Source organism: Labeo rohita, chromosome 17 (genome assembly GCF_022985175.1).
Source record: "Labeo rohita strain BAU-BD-2019 chromosome 17, IGBB_LRoh.1.0, whole genome shotgun sequence".
Lineage (NCBI taxonomy): Eukaryota > Metazoa > Chordata > Actinopteri > Cypriniformes > Cyprinidae > Labeo > Labeo rohita.
Genome location: NC_066885.1, coordinates 14032114 through 14047711, shown reverse-complemented (window position 1 = coordinate 14047711; position 15598 = coordinate 14032114). Strand labels below are relative to the sequence as shown.

General features: G+C 38.1%; 1 protein-coding gene across 4 annotated transcripts in view; it reads right to left on the bottom strand.

The window, feature by feature from the left end:
* slc8a1b (solute carrier family 8 member 1b) overlaps positions 1–15598 on the bottom strand; it is a 131128-nt gene that overhangs the window by 104521 nt on the left and 11009 nt on the right. Inside the window, exons 1-2 of one of the 4 annotated variants that reach the window (XM_051133637.1) lie at positions 3288–3946; positions 162–2008 (exon numbers count right to left, since the gene is read on the bottom strand). In XM_051133637.1, coding sequence (XP_050989594.1) covers positions 162–1981 — 1820 coding nt within the window. In that variant the 5' untranslated portion in view covers positions 1982–2008; positions 3288–3946. Of the gene's footprint in view, positions 1–161; positions 2009–3287; positions 3947–15598 lie in introns of those variants that run through there. The other 3 variants (XM_051133635.1, XM_051133634.1, XM_051133636.1) reach the window with 3 other exon arrangements.

The window sequence follows — 15598 nt, the reverse complement described above, 5'->3', positions numbered from 1 at the left end:
TTCATCAGGCACATACAATTCAAAAACATCTTGCATGCATTACATTCCTGTTCTGACAGGGCACGATACTAATGTAAATGATTTTGAATCAAAACAGTAATATTTTAGGGGTGACCCATCAGGACAGGAACCCAAAAACTAAATATAAGAGTATGACTTACAAGATTTCGTCGTTTTGGAACTCCAGAACACCATGGCTGTCTTCAAAGTCCTCTCCCCCTCCACGCGCAGTTCCCTCAACGGTTTTATATGGCAGTGCCACCACTCCACGGGCCCCAGACGTACGCAGGACCTTCACTTCCATGACACCCACACTCTCACTAACGTGGGTGACTGGCTCTTCAAACGTGAAGATTCCAGCATGGTCATCGTCGAAGATGGTGACTGTTGCTGAGGAGGGCACACCGAGAGTTGCGATGGTCTCCACATGGTTGGCCTCAGTGGTCTCAGGCTCATCACCCTCATGAAGCACACGGACATTGCTGAGGTGGATGAGGAAGTTCTCGTCCTCTTCAAAAATGTCATCGTCAATAATTCCAACTCGGATCTCCTTCTGCGTCTCACCTGGCTTGAAAACGATAGTGCCTTCTGTGAATTCGTAATCTGAGCCGGCGTTTGCGGTACCATCTTCCGTGCGGAATTCCACTGAGACGGTCTGGTTGAGATCGCCTCCACGCCGAATCACATTCACAGCTACGGTGCCGCAGTTTTCCAAGCACTGGTAAGAACCAGGGTCAAAAAAGATCTTAGAAATCGGGTCGTTCTCTCCAGTGTCACTGCGCACCTCGTGCATGCTCACTGCTTTACGAGCTTGGTCAGCCGCATGCTTCTTCAGAATGTTGCCTGCACCGGTCATTAAGCGGGTCGCTTGGCATCGGTAGAATGCACGGCTCTTCTGCTGCTGGCTGAGCACCTGGTAATTAGCCAGTTCAATCAACTGCTCCACCTCTTTATCAGGATGTTTCTGCTTCAGCTCCTTCAGGATCTTTGCCATTTCACGTCTTGCTTCCTCCTCATCAAGATCTTTGTCTTCCAGTTCCAAAGCCAGAGATCCATCCAAGAAGTCCACCGCGTGAGAGTTCAACATCTTCCCGTCCATCTCAATATCCACCTTGGATGGCAGAGGACGGTCGCCCTCCGTCTCGATGATCATGCCACGGTGCTTGCCGGCTCGGTATCGCTTGTAAACATACTTGTAAAACAGCAGGCGGCGGTCAGCGATCCAAGCAAAGACCACGCAAATTGGAAAGAAGAAAAGCGTGAGAAGACCTTCCCAGACCTGGACGACACCTGGTGAGATAACAGCCAAGATCAGGTAGAGCCACAAGTAGGCGAAGATGCTCCAAGCGGCGGTGACGAAGAAAACACGAAGGTGTTTCACCTTGCGTTGCTCTCCGTCGGGCACCACGTAGACACAGATTCCAATAATGACGAACATGTTGAAAGCTGCACTGCCGACGATGGTAGAGGGTCCGAGGTCACCGGCTTCAAACTTATGGCCGCACACTTCAATGACCGAGAGTAGAATCTCAGGAGCTGAAGACCCCAGAGCCATTAGTGTGAGGTTGGACACAGTTTCGTTCCAGATGCGTACAGTCGTAGTGGTCGTTTCACCATTGGGTTTCTTAATGGTGATCTCCTTCTCCTGAGAGGTGATGACCTCGATGGATGCCATGAAGCGGTCAGCAATAATCGAAACTCCCAGAAACATGTATACCAGTGCCACAAAGTAAACGGTGGCTCTTGCTACCTTGTCTCCAAACGAAGGGTTTGGGGGCTCCCATACCGGAAGGATGACTCCTGGGGCACATGAAACTGACCCACCACAGTTCAAAGACTTGTTGGCAGGAGAACTATGATCCTGGCTGTGGTCTGGAGCATGTTCCGCTGTCACATGGTGGACGTTGTAGAGCATTATCACCATGACGACTAGACACTGAAAGCTCAGGAACAGGCGTGGGGAGGTCTCACGATGCCTCATCGTTCCTTACTCGGTGACAAACTTCTGCTATAATAGAAACAGAAAAGGGGATGAAGAGAAGAATTATGAAAAATAGATCAAGCAGCTATTGAAATCAAACCAGGGCACTGATCACCAACAACCTCAGACAAACGTGTTCTCAAAATCTCTTGCATTACTACGACGTGTGTGACACTGATTCAAGGCTGACATTTTTAGAACATTTGCTGAAAGGCACGTTCCCAAAATGTCAGGTAAAAAAAAAAACCCATTCTGCAGCATCTGGACTTGATTATCTATTTGTCAATTTTGTTTATCAATTCAATCATCAGGTTCATTTCAACAGAATGCATAAACAAGTCCAGATGCTCCCTTAAGCCTCAACGACATTACGTTTTGCTAGTTGCTTCTCCGCTATTAGTCCAGAGCAGTTGGTTCCAAAAAATAATCCAACGAAGTTCAGGTTGGGACGCTGGTGCTTGACTGCAAGCAAGCAGACCTGACTTCAAACGATGCCTGCAAAATGCATCATCAGACAAAGGGTGGCAATCGGCCCCTGAGGCAATAAGAAGAAACACTTATCATGGTGCAAAACACATGCATGGACACACACCCACAGGGTCACGCACACACTCATGTCTGCAGTCATCAATGGGCATAGTGCACAGCAAAAGCTTGCAGGCATTACTCACACATTCATATGAAACTACAACCGCTTAGCTTTTAATAGGCCCACATAATTATTTAATCATACGCATTTCAGTAGCTTTAACGATCTGGAATGCAAAAGAACCGCTTTAATTCAGCACTGCTCAAACCTCGCTCACTCTCATTCACATCTACCGCAACCTAGTGCTCTCATTCAGCACCTCTACCCCATCCACTGATGAAACATCTGTTATCCCACAACGTACGCGATGCGGACAAGCATCGTTTCTTATTTGGGTGCTCTTATTGTTCGGATAAACGTTGGCTTTAGGGCTTTTTTCGCGATGTGCTTATGGAGCGCAGAGGCTCTTGCAACCAGATCGTGTTTAATACAACTTTCACGTGCACATCAGAATCCCGTAAAACGGGGTGAAGGCGAACGGCCGGTTAAATCATCATCATCCGCGGGGCCACTGCGGAGCGGAGCGGACCGGACCGGACGGGCACGAGTGCGCACCTCTGTATCAAATGGGTCACTCTGCGTAATGATCATATGAATGTGATACTCGGTTTGTCTGTGGCCCCCTATTAACCCTCATGCAACGCTATCGCCACCATAGCTCCACGCAAACCCATATATATATATATATATACATACAAATAAAGAAGGTTCTCTTACCGTAACGGCGCTCCGTGAAGTAGTCAATCTGTGGGAAAACGGCAGCAGGAGTGTTAACGGAGACAGTGCTTGTCGGAAGCCGTCAGTAGTATCCCAGCTCGCATTAGTTTAGGTTTTTATATATGAGATGCAGGAAAGATTACAGACGCACGCGTGTATTATACGCACCCTCCGATTTCCATACACGCGTGTTTTTCCCCAAACAGACCCGTAGAGATCAAATATCTGATGCTTTATCAGCAAATCTGTGAGAGCTGAAATGTGCGTGCGAGTTCTTCCTCATTCTTCCCTCTCTCGGCTGGTTCAGTGTGTGTGTGTGTGTGACTGGGTGCGTGAGTGAGTGTGTGTGAGCGAGCGTGTGCGCGCGTGCCGCGGAGCCTCGCGGTCTGTGAGTGGGATACGCGCTCCGCGTTCGGGAAGAAAAAGAGAAAGAGAGCGAGCAGGGATTCTGCTTCAGCGTTTCTCTTTTTCTCTCTGTTGCCCTCTCTCATACACGAGTATGAACGCAAACGGTCCTTTATCCCTGTTACTGATGATCAATGAATGAATTATCAGTCACGGTGACCACGTGATACAATACCGGTTTCATTTGTAGTGGTGTAATACATCACACACTAGACATCTCATTCATTTTCTATACTGCAACCTCTCCAGCCGGCCGTATAAACCACACCATTCCATGATGAACGGTTTTGTCTGTAAGTAGCAAAGCGGGAAATCCCACTCATTCCGCGAATCACTTTTTTTAGGTTCAACACGTTTAATAGCCAATATGTAATATTTCTGTTTTCTGTTCTATTAAAATAATGTACTTTCCGTACAACTAATACGCAAATGTTTCATATAATTAACAAAAGAGACGATTCTCAGTTCAGTAGGTTAATTATTTGCTGACCTGTGAACCGCCAACATCTGTTCTCATTTGTAAACGATTCATTCGAATCGAATTTTGAACCTGCTCACTGAATGATCCGACTTAAAAGAGCGATTGGTTAAATCGGACTGAATGGATACTGCCAGTCATTTTTTTTTTTTTTAAATGAGTGTCTTCTGCTCATCAAGCCTGCATTTATTAGACTCAAAGTACAGCAAAAACTAACATTTTGAAATATTTTTTAATATTTAAAGTAACTGTTTTCTGTTTGAATATATATTCAAATGTAATTTATTCCTGTGATTTCAAAGCTAAATTTTAGCATCCAGTCACATAATCCTTTAGAAATCATTTTAATATTCCGATTTGCTGCTCAAAAACATTTATTAATACTATTATGTTTTTTTAATGAATTTTTCAGGTTTCTCTGATGAATAGAACGTTCAGAAGAACAGCATTTATCTGAAATAGAAATATTTTATAACATTATAAATGTCCTTATCATCACTTTTGATCAATTTAAAGCATCCTTGCTAAATAAAATTATTAATTTCTAAAAAAGAATAATTTCTGAAGGATCATGTGACACTGAAGACTGGAATAATGATGCTGAAAATGTAGCTTTTTGATCACAGGAATAAATTACATTTTAAAATATATTCAGATAGAAAGAAGTTAGTTTAAATAACTAGTAGAAATATTGCACAATATTACTGCTTTTGCTTTAGCCAGAAAAAAATGCTTATTTTAAAGAAAAATGTTGGACGTTCTTAGAGGCTTTTGCATCTGAACTCTTCATATATACCATAATATAGATATATATATTAATACATCACACATACACACACACACACACAAATAAGCAGTGTGAAGTTCAGAAGTTCACATGCATGCATGCACACATTCACTTTAATCTCGAATTTACATCTTAATTGCATCATTTCATTAAAACCTAAGCAGATTTCTTTGATCTTCACCCTTATCTGAATGCAACCCCCTCTGTCTCTAAATTATTCCACATGTAACATGACTTTATTGCTAAGATGCTGATAATCGCACATGTATCAAGATGACTCATCTACTGTTTTTTAATATTACTGTGCATGATATAGAAACAAAACTGCAGGTCGCTGCATATCTGCACCAAAAAAGGAGAGCATTCTACAGTAATCTGTCCCCTGCTTTCCTACTGCCTACCTACTTTTTGGTCAGGCTGCAATAACACATTGTGCCAACAGAGGCGCCATAGAGACATGAAGCTCTGGATTACAGCACAGGTGAGTATTCACCTTTGGTGGTCTTTGGTGAATTGCTTCTCTTTTTTATCACTCGAACTGTTAGACCATTATATAGCAAGCATAAGCAAGCCTTCAGTTCAGAGACAAATAAAATTGATTTTTACTCTGTGGAATCAGCCAGGTGCGGCAAATGATTCCAGACTTGTGCAAATATTTGCTCGGGCTCTTTTGTTTTGAAACAATTTGCTTCATTCATCTGTATTTGGCTCAGTTGTGCGTTTTATAAGGCCACATCTGACGCCCAGAGGAGCTCAGCGACAGTGATGCAACCTAAACTACTGAACACACAAAAAGTTATGTCCTTGCAGTTCCTCAGACACCACTGTGGTCAGAGTAGAGGACGCTGAGCTTTGCCACTAATGTAAAAATAAAGTTACAGTAGTTGTTTTTTTTCCCTCAATAAATCTAAAGGTGAGTTAAAAAAGAAGCAGCAGCTGTTTTGGCTTTGCTCAGGTGCAGTACAGCGTGGCCTAGTTCTTGTTCATTTTGGCCAGAGGGAAATGTCTCTCTCTCTTTCTCTCCTTCCCTCTCACTGCTTCTCTACTCGTCCCTCATTCGCCCTAACAGTCTCTCTCATCCTCCAGTGTTGATCCAGTAGTTTACAGCCAGTTTGGGCCAACCTGAAGTGCAAAAATGCCAGCCGTAGACCATAATCTTTTTCATGCACACAAATAGACGCAACAGATTTCATACAAAGACAATGATATTTACAATACCCAACCTTCATACAAACCTGTTGACATTTCTAGATCTGGAGTCAAACATGATTTATGAGCTCTTCAAATAGTGTAGAGCACTTCAAATGTCCACACATTAGTTTTTGAAACGTTTTTCTATTTTTATTCATACGTATGCAAATGGATGAAATCATAAACACAAGCTCATGCAAATTCCAAAGGTTAAGTTTAGTGAACTCTGATCTGCAAATTTGTATCAAGTTAAGACATATGACCATGTCATGCCGTAATCTCTTGGCTGAATGAAAACGAAAGCTGCAGGTTTGTAGCACTGCAATAAAGTTGAGTAGACTGTACATTTTTACAGATTGAACCTATTATTATTCAGCATATTTTGAATTTATGTTTTTTAAAAAGACGCAGTTTCCATAGAGATTTCTCCAGCTCGAAGTCTAATGCGTACACGACATCAGTATAGCCAAGCCTACAGTACAAAGACACGTAAATCAACGAAGCTGGTATTTTCTGACACAAATGCACTCAGAACATTATATAATCCGCTAATTCTGTAATTGTATAATTCTGTTTTAGGCCCCACAGGGAACTTTGCAAAAATGAAAGCTTACTCATACTGAACAAAGGGTGAAAAGGCCAACCGCTGCATATAATTACAGTTACTGAGTAACATTTTGTTGACAAACTGAAAAATGTATTATAACAAAGATTCTATCAGAATGCAGAGCTGTTTGTCTCTCTCATACACTATTAGTCATATGATGAGGCTGTATTCTTTGATAACAGTACCCTGATCTGCGCTAGACTCTATAGTGCAATTAAACAGGGAGGGAGTGTTCTCATCTCTTAACATGACAGAAATATTTCCTGTCTCTCTGATAACATTTGATAACTTAACCAGGCTCTTCCTGTCGTCCGTGTCTCATAACTCTCAGCTGTTCTCTTCAGTCTCCCACCTTCTCCACTCAGCACTTTTATCTTACTCAGACCTAATGTGACAAAACTTGTTTGTCTTCTGCGCTGTTGGTGACATGCTGACAGTGAATATGTTCTGTGTACATGTGCGTTTTCTATTCTATTTCTGTTCTTTATGGATGAAAAAACCTGTATACATCTCTAGTATTACGTCTGAGCAGTACACAAAAGCATTACCAAACCAGGAACATAATATTACACTGCATTTGTGTCAATGAAATAAGTAAAACCTCAAGTTATGGTTTAAACAGGACTTTAAAAATTAAAATTATAATTATTGACTTATGTCATTCCAAACCCATATTAAAGGGATAGTTTACTCAGAAATGAAAATTCTGTCATTAATTACACACCCTCATGTTGTTCCAGACCTGTAAGACTTTTATTCATCTTCAGAACACAAATTAAGTTATTTTTGAGGAAATGCAAGAGTTTTCTGACCCTGCGTAGACAGCAACACTGACACGTTCAAGGTCCAGAAAGCCAGTAAGGACATTGTTAAAACAGTCACAATCAGTGGTTCAACCTTAATTTTATGAAGCTACAAGAATACTTTTTGTGCGCAAAGAGAACAAAAATAATGACTATTAAACTATTTCTTCTCTTCCGTGTCAGTCTTCGACGTGCATTTAAGAAAGTACGGTGTCATTCTATAATTAGGGGTACATTTATAATTTGACAATGTGAAGAAAAAGGTTTTCCTGTTTCCCAAAAACCCAAACATGACCATACAAAGCTGCTTTGAAACAATTTATATTGTATAAAGTGCTATATAAATAAAGGTGATTATGTTTGCTACTGTCCACCATGTTACCTTTACTGGGTAACACAGTTGACAGGTAACTAAGTTGACATTTTTAGTGTTTTGGGCCTATACTCAACATGGAAACCTAGAACCACCGAGCATATGGCATGTTTAGAAATATATTTTCATTAACAGAACATAAGTTTTAGTTAAATTATCTTGTTAAAATTTGCAGCAATGATAATTGGGTAACACTGTTGACAGTCAGTTAATCTCTTGACACAGGTTTGCTAGTTTAGCCAATATTAAGGGAAAGAGAGAGAACATGACTTCTAGTGTTTCATCCGTGTGCTTCTAAAGGAAATATCATCATACTGTGCAAATTATGCGAGAATGGGACAAACCATTCCTTCACGAGCGGGGATTTTCTAGTGGGTAACTTAGTTGACAATGGTTTTTCGGACACAAATAAGACAAGTTATATCACAATAAACACTTATTATTTTTGAAGCGCACACCAAAATGTCTCGATAACCTAATCTAACTGAAGGCAAAACTATGAAACATTTTCTTTTAATGCAGCTTAAACTTAAATGCAGAGTAGAATGAGAAACTTTACAAAATCAGATATCTGAATACCATGGTTGTATGTGATATGAACATAATTTTTGAATAAAAGATAGGGCTTTTTCAAAATATAGTAGTGCGATTGAGAAAAATATAATTGTGTACTAGCAAATTAAGCATCAGGGCTTTATATTGATGTAAATATATTAAAAATATACATCATGGACATGAGATGTGCCCACAATTATAGGTAAAGGGTAATCTCTTAAAATTAATATCTCCTTTTCAAGAGAGACCTGGCCAAAATGGCAGAATAAAAGCCTGTTCACACCAACACAAATGTCTGCGCATGACCAATGCATATAAAATCGCTAAGGGAGCTGAATGAAAATGCATATTCACTCTCTGACAGTAGGTGGCACTGACAGAAAATCAGATATACACTGTTACTCTGGCAAATAAAGCACTGCACAACTTTCCCACTTGATAAGAGTTTTGGATTCTTTCTTTGCTATTCATTGTTGCAATGCAGTCTATTTGTGAGCACCACCAAGTTGTAGTTTTTATGTAACAGCAGTTCTGGGCATGTGACCAAAAACACAGTTCTCGCTGATTGGCCTGATTTCTTTGCAGTGCAATGGAAAAGATTTCCCTGTAAAAACAATTTGTCTGTTATTGCTCCAAATTTTTGCACCAAATACTTGTCTTGGTGTGAACAGGCCTTAAAACATTGATTCCACAAACACTGAAATTATTCAGTCCTCCACAGATTGCAGTACTTTACAAATACAAGCTTTTCTGAACATCCAGGACTTTATAAAAATTACATCTACAACAGTTTACTGGCATATTAAAAGTGATCATGTCAATATATATTGTAATGTTTTTGAGGATTTTTTTTTTGGTTTAAAAACGCAGCTATGTCATAATTATTCAACCCCTATTCATCATTGTTTTTAAGTCACTTATTTTTATGGTAGGGAACAAAATTGTCTTAAAACACAATTAAGCCTTTAGAAACTCTATTAAAAAAAGAAGTAGCTTGGGCTGTTACACATACATATATTTAGCCCATGCATGTGCTGGAGTTGATGAGCAAATACAGTATGTCAAGGTCAACAGAGCTCTTACAAAAGCTATAGAGCTATATATATTAGAAAGTCTAAGGCTACATAAAGATTTCCAAGACATTAAAAGCCTTTTTCCTTAGTTTAAGATGTGTTGTACCAAAAAATCTTCAAAGGAGAAGTCCACTTCCAGAACAACAACTTACAAATAATTTACTCACCCCTTTGTCAGCCAAGATGTTTATGTCTTTCTGTCTTCAGTCGTACAGAAATTATGGTTTCTGAGGAAAGCATTTCACGATTTTTCTTCATATAATGGACTTGATTGGTGCCCCGATTTTGAACTTCCAAAATGTAGTTTAAATGCAGCTTCAAAGGGCTCTAAATGATCCCATCCGAGGTAGAAGGGTCTTATCTAGCGAAACGATCAGTCATTTTTTTCGAAAAATAAAAATTTGTATACTTTTTAGGCACAAAAGCTCATGTAGCACTAGTTCTGGGATGCGACATGAACATCTTGGATGACAAGGAGGTGAGTAAATTATTTGTGACTTGTTCTGGAAGTGGACTTCTCCTTTAAGGGTGTTGAACAAAAAAAAAGCACAATATCATAAAATATTTGATCAGAGCAACAGAGAAGAACCTGTAACGTACAGCCAAACACTTGCAAGAGGACCCGACGAAAGGAGGAAAAACATGTCAATGCAGTGTTAAAAAAGAACACTAGACAAGTATGAGCTTCATGCTGAGACATCTTGACGAATACCACTCTTGACTAAAAAGAACAAAAAGGCCAACTTGAATATGCTAAAATTCATTTGGATAGACTTGTGGAGTTCTGAAAGAATGTTTTATGGAGTAATGTGACCAAACTGGAACTTTTTGGACCTGTGGATCAGCAGTATGTCTGGTGCAAAAAAGGCAAAGCTTATAAGCAGAAGCACATCATCTCTATCGTCAAACTTGGAGGTGGATCAGTCCTGTTATGGGGTTGTTTTACTGTAGCAGGAAGTGGAAATCATGACCGTATGAAGGATATCATAGATTCTTTGAAGTATCAGGCCAATTTGGCAAGAGCTGTGATACCTCTTGTGCAGTGACTGAAGATAATGATCAATGGACTTTCCTGCAGGACAATCATCCCAAAGTATACAAAAATCTACTTATGCTTATTTCAGTAATCAGTCATAGAATGTTCTTAAATGGCCTGTTCAGTCTCCAGATTTAATTCTCATTGAAAATAAATGGCTGAATTTGAAGAAAGCAGTGGCAAAGTGAAAACCAAAGATTATCAGATTATCAGATCTGAAAGCTTTTTCAGGTAAGGAATGGTCCAAGATTGCATTAGAGAGGTGACGCTTTCAAGTAATTCCAAGCAGTGGTTTTAAAGAATAAAAGATTCAGCACCAAAATTTACTTTTGGGGGTTGAATAATTTTGAACATGAACATTTAGAGCCAATTTGATTTATTATTCATCAACTTACGTTTTCAGAATTACTCAAATGTGTATTAATTAACTTTCCCTAATAGTGTACTGTTGCGTTTGTTGAATTTTGACAACTGTACATAAAATGTCAGCCTGTTCTTCACATAAAGTAATCATTCTATACTATTTTGAAAAGAACGGCCTAGACCAAGGGTGGCGAACGCCAGTCCTGGAGAGCCGCAGTCCTGCAGAGTTTTGCTTCAACTCTAATCAAACACACCTGAACAAGCTAATCAAGGACTGAAGGGTTACTAGAAAGCTACAGGCGGTTGAGGTTTTATCAGGGTTGAAGCTGAAGTCTGCAGGACTGTGGCTCTCCAGAATTGAAGTTCGCCACCCCTGGCCTAGACATTGAGCTAAATAACTCCTCTTGTGTTCTACAGTAAAATAACAATCATATAGGTTTTGAAAAAAACTTGAGGGTGAGTAAATGATGCCAGAATGTTCATTTTTGGGTCAACTATCGCTACAATCGCAAATGTAGCTGTTAGTGTGCATGTTTGAGGTTCAGTGGGTCTGGCTTTGCCTTCAGGGGCGTTGTGTGCTGCACTTTTTGAGACCAAACCGTGTCGGCAGCACAGAGCGCCAGAGGTCATGACAGCAGTCACCACACTGGAGTCTGCTCATTCTGGCACGCTCACGTGTGTGTCAGTAGATGTGTGGAAATAATCAGAAAATGGATTACATCGCTTTAAAACATCACAAATTATACTCTCACACCCTGACTATTCCTACCCTCCCATCAACAATCATCCGAAAGATTACTGACAAATGAAAAGGGGGAAACGTGCACATACACTCTTAAAAATTAAGGTTCTTTACTGGCATCAGTGGATCCATGTAGAACCTTTAACATCTACAAAACCTTTCCATTGCACATTGGTTCTTCCGGTTATTGAAAAGTTTAAAAAATCGTTCTTTAAAAAGAACTGTTCCCTGAAAGGTTCTTTGGGGAACCAAAAATGATTGATTAAAACAAAAAAAATCTAATTATCATCAATGTAAAAAATAGTTGTGCTGCTTAATATTTAAATGGAAAGGATTCTTTAACGAATAAAAAGTGTAAAAGAATTTTACATTTATTTAAAATATTTTTTGTTGCAATTTAAGTCTTCACTCTCACTTTTGATTAATTAAATGCATCCTTTATGAATAAAAATATGAATTACCTTAATAAAAAGAAGCCTAAAAGTACCATTTATGCACATTTTCCACAGACGTTGATTTTGTGTACTGATGTGCACAAATTGCATCTGTTGTCATACATATGTATGACTGTTTATATGTTTAAAAGCCAATTATATAATAGAAACAAACATCCATGGACACGTCCCAGAAACAACTTGATTATCTGCCATGCGTTTTGCATCCAAGCAGTTTATGAAATTTTCATCACTGTCATTTCATTAAAATGCGACAGATTTTCTAAGTCAGCTGTGATAGTTGCCAATATCTGAGCAGGAACAGAGTTTGTTCAAGCACACCCAAAGACAAGCCAGCAACACAAACCAAACCGATTCAACAAGAGTGTACTCAGCTGCAAGCAATTTGAGCTCAGATCAGCTGTGGAGTCATGGGATTTAGTATTATTCCAATTGCTGGGTGATTGTGTGTGTGTGCACCTAACATCTGCACTTGAACCCCTGCTGTGACTGTGAGGCTTTCTGCCAATATGTTCCATTAAGACTAACAGTAATTATTAATCACTGCTGATGCTTTTATCACATACCAAGTCAGATCTTCATAACTACATGTGTAATGTCTTAAAAACGGCAACGACCCCCAAGATGTTACTGAAGTGTCAGAACACCCAGTTAAAAAACCCAAGCAGTATCCAGGGCTGTTGGTGCAACAGTATTTCCTATTACCTGCAAAAAAGTTTACAGGCTAAATTATTAAACTGAAAACATCATATTTCAAATCCTCAACAGAATCTACAGGCAATACTGTACATATTACATTTGTATGTGTGTGTTTACAGCAATATATATTTCCCAGTACACACCAGCATCTGCTCCCAAAGGGCCTGCTCTTATCACTCTCAATTTGACCATTACCCTAGCTAAATCTGTAAAAACACTTTCAGCTACAAATATCACATACAGCTATTAATAACTCTACACTAAACCCAACACTGAAAAAAAATATTCATTAATAATTTTATTTTTAGCTTGTTTTCCAGTCAGAATAGATAAACATCCAAAACATTTGTTTTCAATTAAGGTTATTTTTCTTACCCCACTGGCAAGTTTTTTCTTGTTTATAACAATGTGTTGGGAAAAATACAAATAATTCAAGATTTATTCCAGATAAACAAATCTAATACAATTTTGCTCCTCAAGCAAATTTTATTTTTAAAGATGTTATTTTCTACTTGAAAATGACAAAAATACTGCTTAAGAAAAGTATATTTGTTATCCACCATCCATCCTAAATAGTAATTATGTGTCCAAAAATCATTGAAAAAAAATGGGAGCAGCCTACAAATTCTAGTTAAACAGCCACCATAGACTGTCAGTCAAAAGTTTTTGAACAGTAATAAGTCTCTTCTGCTCACCAAGCCTGTATTTATTTGTAAAATTTTAAAACATTTTTACTATTTAAAATAACTGTTTTCTATTTGAATTTAATTTTAAAATGTAATTTATTTATGTAATTTCAAAGCTGAATTTTGACCATCATTACTCCTGTCACATGATCCTTCAGAAATCATTCTAATATTCTGATTTGCTGCTCAAAAACATACAGGCATTATGTTGAAAACAGCTGAGTAGAATTAACTAGAAAGCTTTTTCTATTTCAGATAAATTGACAATATTAAATTAAATATTAAATTAAATATTAAATATATTAAATAATTAAATATTGACAATAATAATAATAATAATAAATAATAAATGTTTCTTGAATAGCAAATCACTATATTAGAATGATTTTTGAAGGATCATGTGACAATTAAGACTGCAGTGCTAAAGATGTAGCTTTGATCACAGGAATAAATGACATTTTAAAAATACATTCAAATAGAAAACAGTTATTTTAAATAATACAAATATTTCTTCATTTTACTGTTTTTGCTGTACGTTGGATCAAATAAATGCAGGCTTGGTGAGCAGAAGAGATTTCTTTAAAAAAAAAAAAAAAAAATTAAAAATCTTACCGTTCAAATACTTTTGACTGGTAGTGTAGACTTTTTAACTAGAATTTGTAGGTTGCTCCCATTTTTTGGTCAGTGATTTTATCTTTTTTATGAATAAAATGGATGAAAAGATACAATTTTATGACTTAGTATATCCCAATATTGGCATACTTTCCACCTACTCAAAAGTATGTACTTAATACTATACTTAATGTCATAAATATGCAATTTGCAGACCACATCTTAAATATCTTTACACATCGATATCTTCAAGTTACAGTCACCAACCATAATGCTTGATTTATGTCTCCATGTGTATTGCTTTTTAATTCAGCTGTAGAATCAGCTTTCTGCAGGCATATTGTTTAAAATGACGAACATGCTGACTAACAGATGCACATAAGCTCATCCAGAAGCTAAACTCACAGGTTCTCTCCATGGTCTTATTTTGAAGACATCTCTGGACAGACTTATTTTTACTTGAGATCTTGCATGTGATTATTTGCTTTTTTCATGTACCCTCAACCTTTTAACTGACGAAAATCACCAAACAAAACACTTAGACTTCCTCTTTGTCAGACATCCTAAGTGTGCTAACCACTGATGAAACCACATGAATGCACACATGACCAAACTGTCCACCAAACTGTCCACTAGCAATCTTGAGGGTTGCTGTCAAAAGCAGCGGATAGAAAATAATATTCCATGCTTTGAAAATAAAACTGGCAAATAACAAAAACATGCTGCTTGTACAAAAAAGTCAGAATACATGGCTAAAATACTTTTTTTAGTGTAGTTCTGGCTAACTGAGCCATGCTAACCAAACAGACACTGGCCTTCAGGAGTGAGTCAGCATGACTTCCTGCCACCATTAATGACCTCACTGCCCTCTCTGTGTGATGGAAATGCTAAGAACAATGCACATAACTTATATTTGTTTAATGTATTAGAACTGTACACTTCTCTCTTCTCCATAATGTATTCACATACACCTACACAGCCCACATAACTCAACAAAACTAGATTATGTTCCCTCAACAGTGCACGTCTACATTGTGAGGACCATAAAAACTATGTTGGTGGGACCAACACTTGTTCAAATAAAATAGAGATTTATCTAAATTTTAGGTGGAGCCTTTTCATCAAGACCACTCAATCATGTTATGAAATAAATGATGTTCTTTTGAAATTTCTATTCATCACAGAATCCTGAATAAAGTACAAGTGCTTTCAACATTGATAATAATAAGAAATGTTACACAAAATCAGCATATTAAAATGATTTCTAAAGAATCATTTGACCCCGAAGACTGGAGTAATGGCTGCTGAAAATTCAACTTTACCACTGCAATGATATTTTTACAGTATTTCTGTTTTTACTGTATTTTGAATTAGATAAATACAGCCTTAGTTGAGCATAATGGTAGTGTAAGTGGCAGTTTATCTTACTCCTCTCACATTTATTAT